This window comes from Spinacia oleracea, chromosome 3 (assembly GCF_020520425.1).
Source record: "Spinacia oleracea cultivar Varoflay chromosome 3, BTI_SOV_V1, whole genome shotgun sequence".
Lineage (NCBI taxonomy): Eukaryota > Viridiplantae > Streptophyta > Magnoliopsida > Caryophyllales > Amaranthaceae > Spinacia > Spinacia oleracea.
In genome coordinates, this window is record NC_079489.1 from 142,506,076 (window position 1) to 142,527,667 (window position 21,592).

At 32.9% G+C, this 21,592-nt stretch overlaps 1 protein-coding gene and 1 long non-coding RNA gene across 2 annotated transcripts; both read left to right on the top strand.

Annotated features, from left to right (window-relative positions):
• The first annotated feature begins 5,005 nt into the window (after positions 1 to 5,005).
• LOC130470133 (NAC domain-containing protein 82-like) lies at positions 5,006 to 5,773 on the top strand. The gene has a single exon (XM_056839738.1). The coding sequence runs from the start codon at positions 5,006 to 5,008 to the stop codon at positions 5,771 to 5,773; it is 768 nt and encodes a 255-aa protein (XP_056695716.1).
• Positions 5,774 to 11,713: 5,940 nt separating this feature from the next.
• LOC130469526 (uncharacterized) lies at positions 11,714 to 14,111 on the top strand. The gene is made up of 4 exons (XR_008930000.1): positions 11,714 to 12,140; positions 12,233 to 12,337; positions 13,644 to 13,742; positions 13,844 to 14,111. It is a non-coding gene; the product is annotated as an uncharacterized lncRNA (long non-coding RNA).
• The last annotated feature ends 7,481 nt before the right edge of the window (positions 14,112 to 21,592 follow it).

Sequence of the window (21,592 nt, forward strand, 5' to 3'; positions counted from 1 at the left end):
ATCAATGCTATATATACTAATTACAACTACCATGGTTTCCATTCATCAAATATATCCATAACTCATACAGTTAAACAACTCATCTATCCACACTATTTCGCAATATGGTGAGCACAAGGAAACAAGCATCAAAGGGAATGAAGGCATCCGCACAAGGTGCAAACAACCCGATTAAGGTTTGCGGTAAAGGTAAATTAATCACTGTTCAAGTTCACTTACATGACTTGAAGTTCGTTTACAAAAAAACTTACGTAACATTGGATCTCATTGCTCATTTTTGTTGTGTATCAGATGTACCACCAACACGGAAATGGTCCAAATATATGGAAGTTGAACTAAAACAAGAACAATTTAGAATTGATTGGAGGAGGTTTATGCGCCTGTTGGTGAAACGTTTAGGTCTTTCGGAGATTTCCAAAATGCTTAGCGAACTATACTACGCACCAAATGTTAGCGAAGTCTTTATGGAGGAACGGGATTCATATCTTTTAGAGAATTTTTCGTGGCAAGATATCGAGCCAAACACAAAAGGCGAACGAGTCGTTGCTGTGGCGAAGGCGGACGACAGACTTATTAGACGTGAGCCGATAACGGAAGATACGTACGCATTAAGAGCAGGGAAACAGAAAAAAATTGTTGTGATCGATTTAACTGATGAAACTGATTAGTTGATCTGAATGTTGTTTTTTAAATAATTAATGTTGGATATTATTTAAAATCCAGTGTTGTTTTTTAATTGTTCTACAGCAGTTACTGTATTGTACTTTTATTAATTAATGGAATGTTTATTGTTAAAAGTTTCTTTAGTTTGTATCATTATACGTATCTCACTCAGAGTGATGAATTACTCACTTGGTTAAACCTTTCAAACCGGTTCCAGGTGAACCCGAGCATCGATTCGAATCACAGCCCCTGTCTGTTTTGGGAATCTTTTGTACAAAAAATTATTTTTACTATTATCTACTTTTGTGAGTTACTCAATTTGTCTTTGAAAACATCACCATCAACAAAGAAATTTCCAGAAAAACCGGTAGCACTTTTCCCCCAATTTTTTTCATAGAAAACCCTAACTTTCGCAATCTAAACCCAAAAAAATGGAAAAAGTCGCTGCAAATTTGAGGTAAGATCTTCAGTTTTATTTCATTGTCATTTTTTGTTGGTTGCTCAATTAAATTGATTTCTTGTTCACTAAAATCTCCAAAAAATTGCAGCAAACAACGGAAGTATAACTACGTTTTCCTCAGCATCTGGCATCGGGGCAAATTCGTTTTCCATCCAATCCGAAGTTACGAAAAAGGCCATAATGAGATGTATATCATTCCTAAATCTAAACTTGAATACAATTATTTGATTTTTTTAGTTAACGCACTGGGATACGAACGATTCAAGATCTGGGTTGTTCCAGATCTAAAAAAATTTAAAAAGGAAGGAACTGTGGTAGCAGACGCAGAGCATTTCGACGAACTGATACAGGGTTTGGGGATGGTCCAAGTAATTATCCAGCCCACAGATGACTTAGGACAAGATCTAACAATGGCCAAGAGGAAGATGTTGGTTCCTGTTGTTCATACCAGCCCAAAAAAAAAGGTAATTTTTTTGTTTCCTTTTTTATTTTGTGCACAAAAATTTGTTATGCAATTTTATTCTTGGTTATCTGCAATGTTTAGTATTTCATAAAATGTTATGCAGAATTAATTTTGGTTACCTACAATGTTTAATTTTAATTTAGTGGCAAACTGAGGAATTGTTTTTTTTATTTTAGTACACAAATAAATTTGGGTTATGGAGATCTAAGTACATGATTTTATATTCTAACAGAAGCTTGGAATGAGTTGTGGTGTTAATCAATTTGCAAAACTCGTAGCAAAGTTAACAACTTACCAAAGAGAGTGGGTTGTGGATATGGGTTTCGAGGAATTACTACACATGAGGGTAATTAACATTGAACCAAAGTTCGGTTTTTGGATTACTTCAAAGTTTGATCCTGAAACATTAGAACTAAAGATAAGGGACAATTACAAGGTTAAATTAGATGAGGAAATGGTTTGTTGGGTACTAGGTTTGAAATCCGGTGAACATCTGATCAATCCTACAAGATCGGAAATGTGTGTTGATTACCACAACAAAAGGCAGGAGAAGAAAAATAAATATTATGGTGCAATCAAGGAGTCGGAGGTGTATTCACAGATTATTCAAGGTGACCCAAACGAACAAAAATTCAAAACCCAATTCCTGCTATATGCACTAGGAACAATTCTGTGTCCCATGAGGGAATGTGGTTGGATTAGCCCGCTTCATGCAAACGTTTTAGAATATGCGACAAAGGCGAGTCATTGTAATTGGGCAAAGTACTTGTTAGATTGGCTAGTGACTTGTGGCCAGCACCTACATACACCGGAAGAGGGTTACGGGGGATGCACCCTACTGCTACTTGTAAGTGATTATTAACCAACTTTTTCCTTGCAAATATTTTCAATCTAAATTACTAATCTGTGTAACATTTTTCAGATAATATACATCGATAGATTGGCATGCTCAAGCGTAAACCTCAATATAATACCAACTGCGTGTCGCCTACGGATGTGGGACCAACACAATGTCAACAGACTCCTGAAATACGACCAAGGACCAAATGGTGAATATGGTTTTGGTGAAGTGGATGAACAATTCACCTACGGAGATGTGTGATCATAGCGCAACAAGTTGGTCACTTAATCTTTATTTCATTTAGTAATGAGACTTCATTTAATTCACTGGTTCTACATTTTTATAGTTGTACAAGTGTAATAATCGTGTTTACTTCTTATTTGTTTCGTTTTATTTTTGGGACAAATATTGTATGCCAATTACATACTCGTTTTTTTTTTTTGTGTGGAAATTATGTGTGACAATTAAGGGAGTATATGAATTTAAAACAAAAAGTCCAAGAATACTCAAAAACACAACGGTAATATATTTTGAATAAGAGCACTATAAATTGGAATCATTTCAGCCCATTTTTAACAAAAACACAATACACTATTCCAACAAAAATTACAAGTCATGGTTGTTGAGGATGGAGCACCAAAATCATCAAGTTCAATTAGAAGTAGTCCTTGTAAAACTCGGTCTCAAGTTAGATGCCATCACGGTTATCCAGCAAAACTGCAAGTGTGCAAACACACTAAAAATGCGGGACAAAGATTTTACTCGTGCCCGACTTGGAAGGTACGTAATTAGTGATTCAGTGTATAGTTTCAAAATAACGCACATTTGTAATTTATTTATTTGAATCAGGATGATACTTGCGGTTTCTTCTATTGGGAAAATGAAATAAACAATAACATAGTGCAAATGTTACAAGATGACAACTACAACCTCCGGGAAGAGATCATGCGCCTTACAATAGAAAACGAAAACCAAAAAATGGAGAATAGGTTGCTGAAGTGTACGGTCACAAGCTTTGAAGGGAATAATATGAACATGGTGAATCAAATTGTTGAAGCAAAAAAGGAGAAATTATTTTATACCATTTGTTTCATGTTCTCCATTTTGTTACTCATTATCTCGACTAAGTTTTGACTAATGTACCATGTACGAATTTTAAATGTTTAATTTCAAAGTTCAATTGAGTTTTCATTTTAATAATTTCTTTTTATCCTTTATTTTTTTTTACCTTTCATTACATTTGCCTAGGAGACATAATAATTACCTTTACCATTTGCGCTTTTCAATGTCACAAAATACCTTTACTAGATTTGTTACGTTTTACATAAATACACGCATGTTGATTATTTAAAATACAACTTGAATTAACGACAACATCGTATAATAATAAAATTAAAACATTATAATTAAAGAACATATAAGATATATTAATGAAGGTTGGAATAGAGGAAAGAGGTCCCAAAAAGTCAAAAAAGACTCTTACACAACCAACACTACAACCTAAACACTTCCCAAGTTCAGCGTGTCAAATCACTTCCCCCAAATCTCTCCTCTACAAAAACACTCCATCCCTTCACAATCTTCCACATTACTCCACCCAAAACCAAAAAAAACCTTTAAAATTTGAAAAAAAAATGGAGTCTGACTTGGGATACGAGGTTCACAATGTTGAAGATCAGGGGAAGAACGGAAAAGACGACGGCACGGTGGAGGTAGACCCAATTTCTTTGTTGGAAAAGGTATGAAACTAGCTCAATTCACTTTGACATAACTGATCTACCTTTGTAAGTTACACTCTTGGGGTTAATTGTATGTTTCTTTTGAATTGATGTTGAGTTTCCAAGTTCTATGCCCTTATTTTTGCGTAATTCGAAGTATTTTCCATGGATTTTTCGACTGAATTTTGTTTGGGTAGGTTTATTCTTAGATGTAACATTCATAAATCTAAAATATTTTGGGAATTCAGCTGAATTAGGTACTTAATTCAAATTGGGGGTTTGATTTTACCATGTAATGACCTTTGATTAGTTGATTATATAGTGTGGTTGATAAAATTAATCGACAAACAGTACAAATATGAGGGTTTTAATAGAGATAATTGAGATCATAATCTTAATACAATTTGGTATTCTTCCTTAGTTTGTTTTATAAATTAATTGGATGACAATGTACAAGTCATAATAATAACATTGAATTCTTTGAGGAATTTGCTAGTTTACCAACCTAAGCATGCACACAAAAGGGGAAAGGGGTAAAACAAAAAAAACATACTACTTTTGGTTCACATTTAAAGTGGGGGAGAAGTAAACAATATGGTGATATTTTAGATGTAGTAGTGATATTAACTAAACAATGATTTGTCAAATATTTTCATTGACAGCTCCCACCGGGTTTCCGATTTAACCCGACGAAAGAAGAGTTAATTATGTTCTATTTACCGAAGAAATGTTTGGGCCAAAACATGGGTCCGAAATGCATAAATGACGTAAACATTTATGATCACTCGCCTTGGGAATTACCATCATTGTCATACCTACATTCTAAAGACCGTATTTGGTATTTCTTTTGCCCGAGAGTAATGCAAGATAATGGTAAGACCCCTAGGAAGACTCTAAAAAACGGGTATTGGAAAGAAACGGGCAGGGTAACCACACTTACTCATAAGCAATATCATGTTGGTGATCTTAAAACGTTCATCTACCACATAGGGGTGGCACCAAAAGGAGAACGTACTAATTGGGTTATGAAAGAATTCAACTTAACCGAATACATGATACAAGAAATGTGTGTGGTAGATAACTCATACGTGCTTTGCAAAGTGTATGAAAAAAGTGGTCCGGGGCCAAAAAATGGAGCAGAATACGGGGATCCATATGACAAGAGTGAATGGGACAACAAGTTTGATAACCAAAACACACACAACTGTCCTAGTGTGTATGTTAACCAAGTACAAGGAAGTGATCCTAGCAACTCGAATTGTGGTCAGAACATCAATGCTAGTGAAACCAATGCAACAAACTTTGCAGGCATCGACCCTACTTTCAACATCGAAGAACTGCTAGAGGGTTTCACAAACCAAGAACAAACCACTACGGCAGATGTGCAAATGGAGGATGCATTCACGATTGAAGAACTAGTCCAGGGTACGCAAAACGACAACAACAACAACACCTCAAGTCTAGTTCAAATGGAAAGTGCTATAGATGATCTAATGGGTGATCCAAACCAAGATGACACAACTTGGATCGATGCGATGGTAGAACCTAGTTTCACGATTCAAGAACTTTTTGGTGGTCCGGATATTACTCTTGATGAATTTCTTGATTTGGATTTTGGGAAACTATGAAGAACTTCACCAAGGTATATATGTCTAAAGGTACAAAATTAACTACTAATTGTATTAGTTTCTCTACTAATACTAACTAGAGTACAACTTTTGGTGTATTGGTGGTACTTGAACATTATTTTGTATTGGTGCTAGTTGAACATTATTTTGTATTTTGGTGTATTGGTGCTACACACAAGTATGGCTTGTAGCCAATGTATAACTTTTTGATCATATGGCTGCCTTTAGTTTGTTGGGCAAAGGTACAGGTAGATGTAGTCTGTTGTTCTATGGGAAATTGGTCTTTTGGTGACATACTTCATTTTGTGTTACACATTTGGTGCTTAAATATTAGCCCAGAAAATTTATTAAATTCTGGATGAAGTTTATTTTATACCTACATATACTTTATTTACAACATAATTGGAGTTGTATTGCAGAATTAAATAACACACTTCAAGTGTAACAAAAATATTTAACTTTGGATGAAATTAAATTCATAAATGTATAAACATTAATTATAAGATATTTGGACTTGTATTATTGATATTATACTATAGATATAAAGGTCAAATACATTTTTGACAACTACATAGCAATGGGTTCGCCCTCATGTCACACTGGTTACACACTTACACCTATACTAAAGCATTGATATCACGATAGACGCGGGTTCGATTCTTGTAAACAGCAAAAGTAAAACACTCCCCCCCCCCCCCCCCCCAACCTCTTTTTTTGGATCTGTTCCAAAACAATTCAACGTCTTCAAAAAACATTTAGTCTTTTTTTTTTATTAATTCCATACACCAAACAAATTAATCGATTATTAACCATCTTTCATTCCAGAAAATATATGAATTATATACAGATATACAGGTCAAATAAATTTTTGACAACTACATAGCAATGGGTTCGCCCTCTTGTCACACTGGTTACACACTTACACCTATAATAAAGCATTGCTATCACGATAGACGCGGGTTCGATTCTTGTAAACAGCAGAAGTTCAACCCTCCTCCCCCCCCCCCCTTTTTTTTTATCTGTTCCAAAACAGTTCATCGTCTTCAAAAAAAATTTAGTCTTTTTTTTATTAATTCCATAAAACAAACAAATTAATCGATTGCTTACAATCTTTCGTTCCAGAAAATATATGAATTATATACATTTTTTTTTTTAATAACTTCGATATCATCGAAATTTCATAAATAACAAAAAAAAACTACATCTGAAAGAAATTCCAAGAACTGCAAAAACAAAAATAGCCGCACAGAAACGAGGATTGAAAAATAATCAAAAACCATAAGCAAGAACAGCAGTGCTTTTCATTCTCATCTGCAAACTTTCAATGAAAATGGTGAACATTGGAAATAACGAAATTTACCACAGAAAATAAAAAGGTAAAAGTTAATTCAATACTTTGAATTTCAAATTCAAAATGGGGTTTCAAAAATTTGGTGCTGAGTTGGATAGGAGTAAGCTGACTGTGATATGACTAGGATTTTAATAGCCAACCACAGCCCAGGGTAACATTACTAGTGTTACCCAGAGGGTAACTGTGCGTTTTTCGTATTCTACCATATTACCCGTGTGGGCCATGTCTGGCTTATTTATTCCAAAGCCGACAAAGGCACTGGCATCATAGTTCTTTTAACTGCTCCCCTTTAATCTTACTCCATATTTGTTTTTGTTTAACACTCCATATTTGTATTTTTAAAGTTGATGCAGTATGAATGTATCATAGAGTATTTTCAATCTTTGCTTTCTTTTTTCTTTAAAATTCACAACATAAATATTACTCCTACTTGACTACTTTAATGATATCTTCAATACCCGTCAAAAAAATGATATCTTCAATACAGTAAAAAAAATGATAATAACTTAAGTTGTACATATTGTTAATTATGTTAAGTTACATTTAGGTTTTTTTTGGGTACACATTTAGTTTATTAAACTTATAATTGGCCCCCGGTAAAAGAATGTTCAAGATCCGCCACTGGTTAGAAGAATATGTGTAAGCTCTATTCTGATGATAATTGTCTATAATTATAATTTAGGTTTCATGCAAAATTAATATCAAGATTATAAACCGTGCAACGCACGGGTACTATACAATTATTTATACTAAATAGACATTATGAATGACACATGTCACTTCTTAAAATTTTACCGCCAAAAACCTCTTTCATAAAATTATACAAGTATTTTTATTTTTATTTTTAGTTTATACCATTTTTTAATAAATTGTTTATGTATTAAAACAAATATTGGATTATATATAGAATATGACAATAATAGATACCACATAAAAATAATTTGCTAACCATGATGTTAGTAATATTTTAATCAAATCGGTATGTCAATGATAAAAATATTTACTTAGTATTTTGATTAGCATATTAAACATACTTAACATTTTGGTCAAATTGGCATATTAAACATATAAAATATGTGTGGATAATACGTGGTAGGGAGAAAATTGCATATGAGATGATTAAATGAGTATGTTCAAGATTCATTAATTAATTATGCATTAGCTTTAGTGTGAGAAATATGTAAGTTAAATCATTTACGGAGTATTAAACGTGCTCAAATAACAATTTTAAAATATTTGAGTATACACGAGAACTAATCTAGTAGACCAATAATTGTATGCCATTAGATATGCTAAAATAAAAATTAATTGGAATTACTTCAATTACCGATAGATCAATACAGAAAACATTAAAGTTATTCTGAATTTGATAAAGCTATCCACCGTTAATAGATAATGTGACTGCTTCTGTCACTTATCAAATACTTCCTCCGATTTTTAATACTTGCAATGTTGGTAAATTTCACACATGCCTATGAAAAACTTTGATCATTAATATATTTAATTCTCTTTAAGCAAAAATTATAAAAAGTTAATATTTTGAAAATACAAACTAAGACGGATCTAAAAAGATCTTACATAATTATGTTTTATCTTACGTATAAATTACCAATAATAATCAAAATAGATAATGTGAATAGTGTAAAATACACAAACGTTGCGAGTATTAAAATTCGGAGAAAGTATGTTTTATTAAGAAATTGACGAGTAAAATCGAGAAAAGATTAAAAAAAAAAATGGTGGGAGAAATGTATTTTATCACGGCCAACATTTTGTTTTGTTATTTAACCAAAAGGAGAGAGTAAAACGTGAAGCTCAATATGGACAAGCCCATTGGACATGTTTACACGATGGGGCCCATTTCAAGTTTACAGTTACTGAGTTTCAATTTCAGAGTATCACCGAGTTTCAGATTTAAAGAGGCCCGAAGCCCAAGGACAACGGTTTAGAAAGGCCTGAAGACCAAGGACAACGGTGTCTTTAAACTACTCTTTGTTCTTGCAGTCCTGCTTACCAGTCACGAGTCAGACTCTCTTCTCCTGTTACTAGACTTTTCACAGACAAATATAATATCTAACCCTGGCCCTTGGGCAGGGCATAAGGGGCAATCGCCCTGGGCCCAAGGAAATACGTGCAGATTTACGCAAATACCGTTAGACAGAAATATATACTTTATTCGATTCGGAAATATCGCATTGTGGTTGAATTTTACTTCTCTAATCATTATTTTGACTCTTAATATCTCAAATTGTGTGCAAGTAAAAATTATAAAAAAATAATATTTAGAAAATATATATCACCTAGATTTTAGCACGAATTCTATTAAATTGTTAAGTTAAAATAAACTTTTATATATACCAATTGCTATACTTTATATATTAGATTAGATTATAGTGCTTGACTTTGGATGAAATTGTATATGCGTAATATTAATAACTAATTAATAAAAATATCTACATGACACCTAATTATCTATCTACGTGGCACTCGACTTTTTTAATTCAAAAATAATTTCGAAATCGTATTTTTTCGTTGGCCCGAACAATTCACTAGTGGAAAAAGGCTTATTTGCATCCCCGCATTTGCCACGCCATTCTGAACATGTGAAGCAAATAACAAATTTTAGCATAAAATTTAGTCATTTGCGTCGCAGATTTGTTAAACTGCGAGGCAAATGACTCTAGGATGCCCCCCAGAGTCATTTACCACGCAGTTTAACAAATCTGCGACGCAAATTACTCAATCAAGTGCATCGTAGATTTATAATTCTGCGTGGCAAATGACTCTAGGGTGCTCCTAGAGTCATTTTCCACGCAGAATTATAAATCTGCGATGCACTGGCTTTTGATTATTTTTTTTCGAATTCGCGCTCACCCTTAATTGCAAAACGAATTCATTCTGACTTAGGTTATTGCTCGACAAATTACATTGCGCCCTCCCCAACGAAACCACCACCAACACCAACACTAGCTGCTTTGTTCTCACCGGCGGCACTGCCGTCGTTGCTTCGCCGCCTTCCATCGTTGCCGCGCCGGCGTTCCTTCGCTAATTCACGTACTGCGCGCTTCACTGCTTCCCCTCACTGCTTCGCTACTTAATTCAATGCCTTGCTTCGTTTTTAGAGCCGCCGCCCACGGCCAAGGAATTCGTCCACGGCACGGCAGCCGCCCACGCCGCCACCCACTTAGCCGCCCTCGTTCATTGTCGTCTCTCCTCTCTTAGGTATTGAATAGTTTTGATATTTATTGAATTTTAATTGTGTATTTTAATTTTAATTGTGGACATTATAATTGAATTTTAATTATGCATTATAATTGAATTTTAATGGTTGATATTATTTGTGGACATTATAATTGAATTTTCAAACCTCTTGTTCCTGTTGTCTTTGATGCGCTTGGAGTTGGGGAAGCTAAATATGTTATAATGTTAACAGCACTGCACTGAATTATGTTAGAGCCCATGGACCTCTATTGTCCTTTTTGTTTCAGCACCATTGAACGGAATGGGGATTTGATAGTATAACTGTTAATATTCCTTAAGGCTGTTAAAGAGAGTGCTAACTCTAGCCTCCTTTTTCCTTTTCTCAACTTTTATTCAGTGTAATCAGAGAAGTTATCCCATCTGAACTGCAGGGTATAATACTCTAGTGTGCTTGAGTGAGAAGACTCAGAACAATGTTAAAATGTGGGAAAAGGTGGAGAGAGTAAAAGATGGGTGGAAATAGTATTTCCATTGCGGATATTTGTCGTTCCATTGACTTTTAAATTTTCTCGTGATAAAATTGTTTCTTGAAACTTAAAACAAAATGCATAAGGGTTTTAGGTCGAAATAGACAAGCTTGAAGCACTTGATCTTTTTGACTTCTGTAACTTGCTTAAGGATGTAAACATGCATGGTACATTCCAGTACAGTAACCTTGAAGTTTGATTTCAGGTCATTCAGTGTGTTCGAAAATCAAGTTTTGTGAGAATTCGGGTAAAAGTTTATGAATATGATAATTTTAGTTTTACAATGTTTGGTGGTTGAAAAGGAAAATTATGGAAAAGAAAAACTGATCAAGTATGGGTAAATCTTGTAGTTATACCTGTAATTTGCCTTGTTTGTTTTCTACCGAGTGTAGTTTTGCCTTTAAAATTGATGGAAAACTATGGAAACTAAGAAGTAAGAACTCAATATCTTAATTGAATAATGCTGTACTATCCATGATTATAAAAAAAAAAAACAGACCAGTAAAAGTTAAATGTTTCCATATCTTGAGTTGCTCTGTGCTTACTTATCTTGTGCTTGAAAGGTAGGTTCAATATTTTAATATGTTGTTGCGGTCTTTTTTGTTTGTATAACTTCGGATGTTTTTGCAGCTGTGTGATTTTCTTCTTTAGATTTTATAGCATATTTTTGTATATAGGGGTTGGATGATGTTGGCCTGCACCAGGGGCCGCCTCAGTGAGATGAGGCCGAGCTTGAACACAGAGTTTCCTTATCTTTGAAGGTTAATGATCTAGATTTTTGCCTTTGTTGTTCTTGTATATTTATTTACAGCTGCTGATATTTGGTGATACTATCTTGTAAATCTCAATGTAGACAGCAGAACAGGAAATTCTACAAAGACAGGCAAGTCTCAAGGAAATTTTACACCTTGTGTCGATAAAATGAACACTGCTGTTTCTGTCTTTAATGCTTAGCTAAGGACACTTCTGGCAGAGCTTAACCACAAACACCATGATGCTAAAGATATCGATAATACAAGTTTTTATTATGTGAGTTGCCTAAATTAATATTTTGCCCCTAAATTTGATTTTTATGATTGTCTTAACGTTCTTACACTATATATTATAGGGCTTTGAGTGAGTTGTGTTTTCACGATGATTGTCACCCCAATACTATTGGATTCATGTGCCCGGAGATGATCTCGGCCACCATGTTAAAGACCGATGCAGATCGAATTCTATCGTACATGACGAGGTCCATGAGTGCACTTACTTCTAAGACATTCATCTTATGTCCATACTACGAAAAGTATGAAAATTAATTTGAACTTCGTTTTTAATTGATTGTTAAAAATTTAACTTTTTTTTTTCTAACTACATATGTTTATTGTTTGTATGTAGGAGTCACTGGATGCTTTTAGTTCTTTGCTTGTCTAAACGTGAGGTCTAGATATTTGATTCTCAACAGAAGAAGAGAAATTTGATGATTAAGGAGCCACTAAACAAGTAAGTAAAGTATGCATATGAAAATGCCATTTTTGCCTAAATTTTTGCCTAAAAATGTCCTAGAACGACCCAATTAGCCTTAAATGTGAAATAATAGATTGTAAAGAGCCTTAGAAAGTTGTAAATATGCATATTAAACGTGTAATAAGTTTGAAAACATTTCTTAGGTTCTTTAGTTCAAAGTTGGGTTCGAAAACTTCATTTTTGCCTAAAAATGACTTAGAACGACCAAATTAGCCTTAAATGTGAAATAATAGATTGTAAAGAGCTTTAGAAAGTTGTAAATATGCATATTAAACGTGTAATAAGTTTGAAAACATTCCTTAGGTTCTTTAGTTCAAAGTTGGGTTCGAAAACGTCATATTTGCCTAAATATGTCCTAGAACGACCCAATTAGCCTTAAATGTGAAATAATAGATTGTAAAGAGCCTTAGAAAGTTGTAAATATGCATATTAAACGTGTAATAAGTTTGAAAACATTTCTTAGGTTCTTTAGTTCAAAGTTGGGTTCGAAAACGTCATATTTGCCTAAATATGTCCTAGAACGACCCAATTAGCCTTAAATGTGAAATAATAGATTGTAAAGAGCCTTAGAAAGTTGTAAATATGCATATTAAACGTGTAATAAGTTTGAAAACATTCCTTAGGTTCTTTAGTTCAAAGTTGGGTTCGAAAACGTCATTTTTGCCTAAAAATGTCCTAGAACGACCCAATTAGCCTTAAATGTGAAATAATAGATTGTAAAGAGCCTTAGAAAGTTGTAAATATGCATATTAAACGTGTAATAAGTTTGAAAACATTCCTTAGGTTCTTTAGTTCAAAGTTGGGTTTGAAAACGTCATTTTTGCCTAAAAATGTCCTAGAACGACCCAATTAGCCTTAAATGTGAAATAATAGATTGTAAAGAGCCTTAGAAAGTTGTAAATATGCATATTAAACGTGTAATAAGTTTGAAAACATTCCTTAGGTTCTTTAGTTCAAAGTTGGGTTCGAAAACGTCATTTTTGCCTAAAAATGTCCTAGAACGACCCAATTAGCCTTAAATGTGAAATAATAGATTGTAAAGAGCCTTAGAAAGTTGTAAATATGCATATTAAACATGTAATAAGTTTGAAAACATTCCTTAGGTTCTTTAGTTCAAAGTTGGGTTCAAGAGATTAAGTGGACAATCTAAGGGAACTAAATTAACATGGATTCCAGCACAGGTATAATTAGTTTATTATTTACCTAAGAATCAAGTTTTTCAAAATTATAACATACAATGTGATAGAAATTTTATTTGTGTTATTTATTTTAATGCATGTAGTGTGCTCAACAATCGGGATCATTAGATTGTGGCTACTACGTCATGCGTTTTATGTACGACATAATAATGAATCATTGTAATAGTCAAGATCTTACTAAGGTATGTTCTCATAAACTACGTACTTTATATAATAAATTGAAGTACACAAAACTATTATATTGATCGATCGTTGATAAATTGAATTATTTACACTTTTTTAGGATTTTTCAAGAACATTTCCTTATTCACCGGAGGAGATTAATGAGGTGAAAGATTTTTGGGCAGATTACTTCATGAACAATGTCGACTTTTAGCTTAATTTGTAATATGAACTCGATCTCTAGCTAGATACCTTTGTTGTAATAATTTTATGTTTGTTGTAACATGTTGGTTGATCTATGACGAATTTAATTGCCTTTTATTGGGAACGTTAATTACGTTGTAAACTATTGTGACAGGTATTATTTATAAATGTATCCCCGGTATTGGGAAGCGTCTACTTTCAAAGACGATCATGTCGGAATTTCCAATAAAATATTAAAAAACCAATTTTTAAAAAAAAACAAAAAACAAGTCATTTGCCACGCACGTTAGCTTAATGTGCGAGGCAAATGACTTAATTTTTTGGCGCTCAAATTGTCATTTGCATCGCACATTAAGCTATTGTGCGTGGCAAATGACTTTTTTTTTTGCGCCTGAAAGTCATTTGCGTCGCACTTTAAGCTAATGTGCGTGGCAAATGACTTTTTTTTTGGCGCTTGAAAGTCATTTGCGTCGCACTTTAAGTTAATGTGCGTGGCAAATGACTTTTCAACATGGTGCCTGAAAAGTCATTTGCCACGCACATTTGCTTAATGTGCGGCGCAAATAAGGGTCATTTGCATCGCACTTTTGTGCGATGCAAATGACTTTTAGTCATTTGCATCGAGATCTTTTGCCACGCACAATCTGCGACGCAAATGTGCTTAAAAGTGCGATGCAAATGACCCTTTTTCCACTAGTGATTGGATTTCCTTCATGGTGCTCTATTATTGGATTAGTATTTCATTTTGGATTAAATTTTATTTTAGATTAATGTTTGATATTGGATTTTATTTTATTTTAGATTATCTAGTGTTTTATTTTGGATGAATTTTAATTTAGATTTATTTTTTAATTATTAGAGTGTTTGATTTTGGATGAGTTGTATATATTAGTAATTAATTAATAAAGATATCTATGTGCCACCTAATTAATTATCTACGTGACACTTGATTTTATTAATTCAAAAATAAATTAGAAATCTTAATTTTCATTAGCCGAAACCATTAGATTTCCTACATGGCGCTCTAATAATTCGGCAAATATGCCTCTCACATGACCACACATGACCACACATGACCAAAAAAAACCTCAAACCAAAAAGAGGGTGCATATATTATTGACAAAAAAGGGAGTACTTCGCAATTAATAATTTCGGTATAATAAATAGGCTCTGCTCTTTATTTTCTCAAGAAAATAAGTTCATATAATATAAGTTAAGGAAAATAAGGGTTATTCAATTGCAATTTATATCTAAAATAAGTTTAAAAGTCAAGGTAAGTTTAAAAATAAAAATAAAAAAGTCAAAATCGGGATAATAAAATGGACCATAAAAGACAATTTTTTTTTGCGAAAGTCATATTATCATGTTCCTTACTTCAAGTTAAGTTCATCGTTCTATATTAGACTTGTCAAAAGTCAATCATATCTGATCCGATCCAAATTCAGGCCTCGTTAAACCCAGTAATAAAAGTTGAATAAAAATCTAAAAGCTCCAAACCCGAAAATTTGGTAACTATCAGAAATCAGAATTGACCATGGGAAAACAATGTAAACATTCTCTAACCCAAAAACTCGCCGATTTCGACCTTGGTCAAACATGCATGAAAGAAGGAAAATCTTAAGAGTCAACCAGAAATTAATATAGAAAACCATTTCATAAGAAGGTCGGGGGTTTGAAAACCAACTGGACCAACTCGCTTAACAAGCCTATTCTAGATCATTAGTGTGATATAGCTACTTTATGTGAGGCAAATTTTAATTTCTCAATGCTTAATTGGAAGACCTAGACGACTAAACTTGATCCAAGTAAATCAATGCACAAGGAAGTTATTATGTAAAAATCAATAATTTAATTATTCTATTATTAGCAATGAGTGTGACCTGTATATTTCTAGATAAATCTTTAATATAATATGGATTCGTAGATCATTGATTAAATACAAACTTTTATATAAGGCGGTCTTACACAAAAGACCACCTTGGTGTCATATAAGTCCAGCAATGAAATCAATTAGTTAAGAACTTGAATCAATTAGTTAAACACGGGAATCAATTAGTTAAATACTAGAACTGATTAGTTAAACACTGAAACTAATTATTTAAACAATGAAACCAATTAGTTAAGTAATCAAAGTGGTATTTTCGATAAGGCGGTCTTACACAAAAGTTGTCGTTGACTAAAGGAGTAAATGTGTACGTTAACTAACTTAACTAGCTTTTAAGTCCGTTTAATGAACGGGGTAATTATATAGTGGTTGTTAAACCGTCTTTTAAAGTGTTATTTATATTGAGAGCTTGTGATTCTAGTGGGAATATATGATTTATATGGATGGGGTCGTTTTTGCGGATATCAGATATGTGCAACACACATATCAACTAAAAGACAAAAAAGGAATTACCATGCTAAAAAAAGTATCATTCTGTTAAAAAAAGTATCATTTTTGTTTAAAAAAGTACCATTCCATTTCTTTTTTTGTCTTTTTTTCCTATTTTGTCTTTTGCTATAATATGCATTTGCAAGCACATATCAGAAATACGAAAATACTTCCTCTGATTTATATAGGGTTGAAATTTAAAAGTTGAAAAAAAAATATAATAGATGTTTAATTAATGAGATGAAGGGGAAGAGATTGAATGAATACATAAACTAAATGGTGAATTGACGTTAAATGATGAAGATGAAGTGAAAGAGGTATAAAAACTGTAAAACGTTTCGTATAACAAACAACAACAATGAAAATTGAAAAAAAAATTGTGGATGAAATATGGGGTGACACGTGTCACCTAATTGTTTGTGGTTTTCCTTTTTAAATACTACTAGGTATAGATTAGATGGTAAAAACTTTAAGGGGGTGATATCCAAAAGACGAAAATCAATTTACTATCATTATCAAAATATGAACTACCTAATTATAAAGCAAAATATGGTCTGTACACGCGGATGCACAATGCTCATTGTGCACCCTGTTTTACAAAGAACATATAGTTCAAATACAAAGAACATGTCGTTCATAGCGAAAGAACATATAGCCAATGAACATATAGTTCAAATCCATAGAACATATCGTTTAAATATTTCACTAGTACATGTATATTGAAATCGTTCTCAATGTTCATTAGATTTTCAATAAATGTTCAACAGGGTGCACAATAAACACTGTGCACCCGGGTGTATAATCCAAATTGCGAACTACCTAATTATAAAGTGATGATAATACAAGGAGATATGGATTACGTATGTTATGTACTACTACGTATTAAATTATTGAAAATTTTGAATTTCAAATTGTTTATTTTTTGTTGGGAAGGCTTCCACAATGAAGCTAGGTTTGTGGAATTGAATGAAGTACTAGCTTTTATGTTTAAATGAGGGTGCCGTCATTCGTTAAGATATTTGTCACATGGTAGCACATTGAGGCATTGAGCTTAGCTAAGACTAATTTCCAAGTTGCAATTACTAAATTAATATTAATATGAATGTGAAACAATGAATAAACAGAGATCCGAACCTCAATTTGTGTGTTTGTGTCATGTGAATCAGATACCAAAGATTACAAAATAATAATAATTCTAAATTACTAATAATACCATCAAAATAATAATAATAATAGTAATTATATTATTGTAGTCTAGAATATGTAAGCTTGCAAGTAGCTTGCAAGTGTGGTTACGCCATACTGCATGATCATGGTTGTTGATTGGTGTTCTATTCATTCTTCCCATACCGCATATGCTATATTCATTCGGACCAATTACCAAAACTCCCTACTTGCTTCTATCATCTTTTTCCCTCTTTTCTCCCTCAATTTTCATATATTTCATAAATGTACATCGTATGAGATCTTTCTAGGAATAATAGCCCATTTCTTGTTATTTAAATTTCCACTTCTATCCATCTAGTGGCGGAAGTGTGATTTTAGTTACTCCCTTCTAAATTTGAGTAATTGTATAAATTTAATAATGTATAATTTATTTCCTCTATATGTCCCCTAGTTAAACTGCTCAAGATTTTCCGCCGCTCCTAAAGTACGGTAGTCCCACAACAGCCACACCATATAGAGGAGGTAACATGATATTTGGTTTGGATTTGGGTCAGGTCTGAAGGAAGAAACAATTTGTTCGAGTACTATCGGTCAAATAAGCTCCATTATAGATCGGGTAGTTTTTTTCCGGAAGAGAGGTGGAGGAGGAATCAAGCCGACGTCGCTGCTTTACTCTCCTCTTTGTTTGTAGATCTTCTCGCCATTGTTGGATTTCTTTTATAGACATAATCATATGTGCTGAGTTTGAGTAGAGGAATTGAACCCACAATCTCATATTCGAATGAACAATACAAACTTAACCATGCATTAGGCTATATTCATTAATTACATCCAGTGAAAAAAAAAATTCATTAATTACATGTTATGTTATCAAAAGAATATATACACGGAGTAATATACAACAGAAAAATTAATAAAAAAATAATTTACTCGTGAATTTCACGTATGAAATCATAACTATAATCCATGTAAAATCGGTGTACAACCCGAGTTCAAAAACTAATTATAAATTAATTTTCGGAATTCGAATATGTTAGGTGCATCGTAGTAAATCAAATCAAGTTATTATAACTCATTTCCCTCAAAAAAAAGTTATTATAACTCTTAGCTTTGACTCTTAATACATTGAGAAGACTTTGCCCAAACCTTACACTTAATAATTGAATCTACATTTTGCTGTAACACGTTACAAAATGAAATAACATTAGCTTAATACGACTTTTGTTAATGGAGTCAACTAGTGGGAAAACAGTTGAATTAAAGTTTTCACACTGAAAATACCAACAATAAAAAAACAAATTTAAAAAAAAAACCGCGTCAAAATGAAATTGACTAATTGATATTTGAAGCTCTGACTTGTTATGTTGCCTTAGAATTGGATTCTAAAGATTTCCCAAAGCCGCGGAACGTTGCTTTCACACTCTTATTTATCCAAATGCACCTCATTTTTTCGTTTTCTTTTTTTCCTGTTTTGGGTGGCTGAATTAAATTAACGACGTATTCAGCGAAAGCGTTTAAGTTACTAATAAGTAGCGTTTTAACATTGATAATTTGTGTTAATTATAAATGGGCTACAAAGGGAAGTATTAATCATAAACTAGTTATTGCCACCCGGGCGATGCCCCGGTAATTGTACGTAATTTGAGAATTGATCTTGATAAAATTTGAGTTAAATAAAAATAATTACAATAGTTTGATATTTAAATACTTACGTATAATATGAGTTAAGTATTTCTGCATAATTATCTTTATATATTTTATTTATGTAAAGGTGATTCAATATAAAATTTGTTTAAATATCTTAGTAAACTAAATTTAAATTAAACATAGAGTAATCTTTTCCTATGTGTAAATTGCAATTAATCTTTTTTATAGGTCTAAGTAAATGTAAATGAATTGGCATGCTAACAAAACGTAATTGTAAATGAACCTAAATGAAAATATAAATGAAAAAAAAATGTAAGTATAGTTTAGTTTCATAAAAAAAAATTAAAATGTATAATTATGGTAGTAATTAAATTTCTAATACAAGTTATTAATAAACATAACTTATACTCCCTCCGTCCCGGAATACTTGACCTGTTTTCCTTATCGGGCCGTCCCTTAATACTTGACCTGTTTCTAAAAATAGAAATATTCTAACAATATTATATTATTTCTCACTCCACCCCTATTAACCCACCTACCCCCTACTCCATATAAAAAATAATTAAAAATTCAACCCCTACTCTCCCCCAACCCCACCCCTTTACACATTTCTCACTAACTACATTAAAATAATACCCCACTATCAACTACTACCTATTAAATTAAATAAGTCAATTCAAGTCCCTTAAACTCTGTGCCGGTCAAACCGGGTCGAGTATTCCGGGACGGAGGGAGTATGTTTTGAATTGCTTAAATATCATAAGTTGTGTAATTGGATTGGTGGTTAAAGTTCTAGCTCATGAACACGAGGTCATGGGTTCAAGCATTGACATTTGCATTTCTTCATGTTTTTGTAAGAAAATACTACTATATGTCAATATGACTATGACTTGGTGCCATGTCACTTACCATCTAATGATGGTGACATGTGGCAAAATGACATGAAATGCCGTTGACTTTTAATAATAGTATAGATAGATGGGGAGGGGAATTCCAGCTTTATCGTACAGATTTAGATTTTAGAAGCACCTCAATCTTAACAACTAGTAGTTCAAAACTTTATTAGTTTGGTAAGGGGCCGGGCTTACTATTTACCGCCCCATTTTACTTAAAACCGCCTCATTCATTTACCCATATACTCTCCTTTATTTACCCCCTTATTCAACATTTACCATCCTCATTTACCCTCTTACTTTCCCGCACCAAATCTAACCACCACCTCCGGCCACCACCGAGTCTTCACAAGGGTTTTTTTTTGTCCGAATTTTTTTTAGAAACTTATGCATTTTTATCTTGTACCATGGTACATGCTTATGAATTTTAAGCTTGTACAATGGTATAGACTTATGAATTTTTAGCTTCGACCATGGTATTGACTTATGCAGTTTAAGTTTGTACCATGGAAGAAGCTAAAAAATCATAAGCATGTACCATGGTACAAGCTAAATATTCATAAGTCTATATTATTTAAGGTTTTGATTTGTTGTTGCATTTGATTTAATGTAATCGGAAAAAAATAGAGACTTATGAATTTTTAGCTTCTTCCATTGTACGGGCTTGTGAATTTTAAGATTCTTCCATGGTACAAGCTTACATTGCATAAGTCAATACCATGACCGAAGCTAAAAACTCATAAGTTTGTACCATGGTACAAGCTTAAAATCATAAGCATGTACCATGGTACAAGCTTAAAATCATAAGCATGTACCATGGTACAAGCTTAAAATCATAAGCATGTACCATGGTACAAGCTAAAAATGCATAAGTTTCTGAAAAAAATTCCGGACAAAAAAAAAACTCTTGTGAAGACTCGGTCATTTTGTCGCCTACGAAGTGATGGCGGTGGTCGGAGGTAGTGGCCAGCGATGGTGGCCGGAGGTGGTGGGAGAGAATTGAAAAGTAAGATTAAATAACGGTACTGATGGAAAATAAGGGAAAATAATGGGGCGGTTTTGAGTAATATGGGGCGGTTTTTAACGCTCCACTTTGATAATTTATAAGTATTTAGCAAAACAGTGATTTGTGATTAGCTTGTTCTTTTTTTGAAATGCACTCCATATAATTCAATGTTCACAACTTAAAAAAGGAATAATTATGATTAGTTTAACTTGATTATAAAGCTTTTGTACGCGACTTATACCATACCCTGAACTCTAATTTAAGTAAAGTTGCATATAAGTGGGAAAGTGATTATGATGATATCTTATAACTTAAAAGTGTATAAACATCCAATTAATCACACATTCTCAATAGTCCGCAAGGGAATATGATACTAGTGTGCTTCTATCATTGGCTATTTAATTGCATTAATTTCATTGGATTTTCCTCCCAACGTAACTTTTAAGTTCAATTGATTTGCCCCCTTTTCCCTTTTTATTCTAATTTGGTACTACTTATACCTCTAATCCTCAATGATTCGTTGCATTTTGTTTTATTTATGATTATATGAATACGAGTGTATATAGTATAAAGCTTGAC

What these genes read in the sequence shown, in the direction of transcription:
- LOC130470133 (XM_056839738.1), top strand. Translation starts at nt 5,006, where the DNA reads ATGCAAGATAATGGTAAGACCCCTAGGAAGACTCTAAAAAACGGGTAT.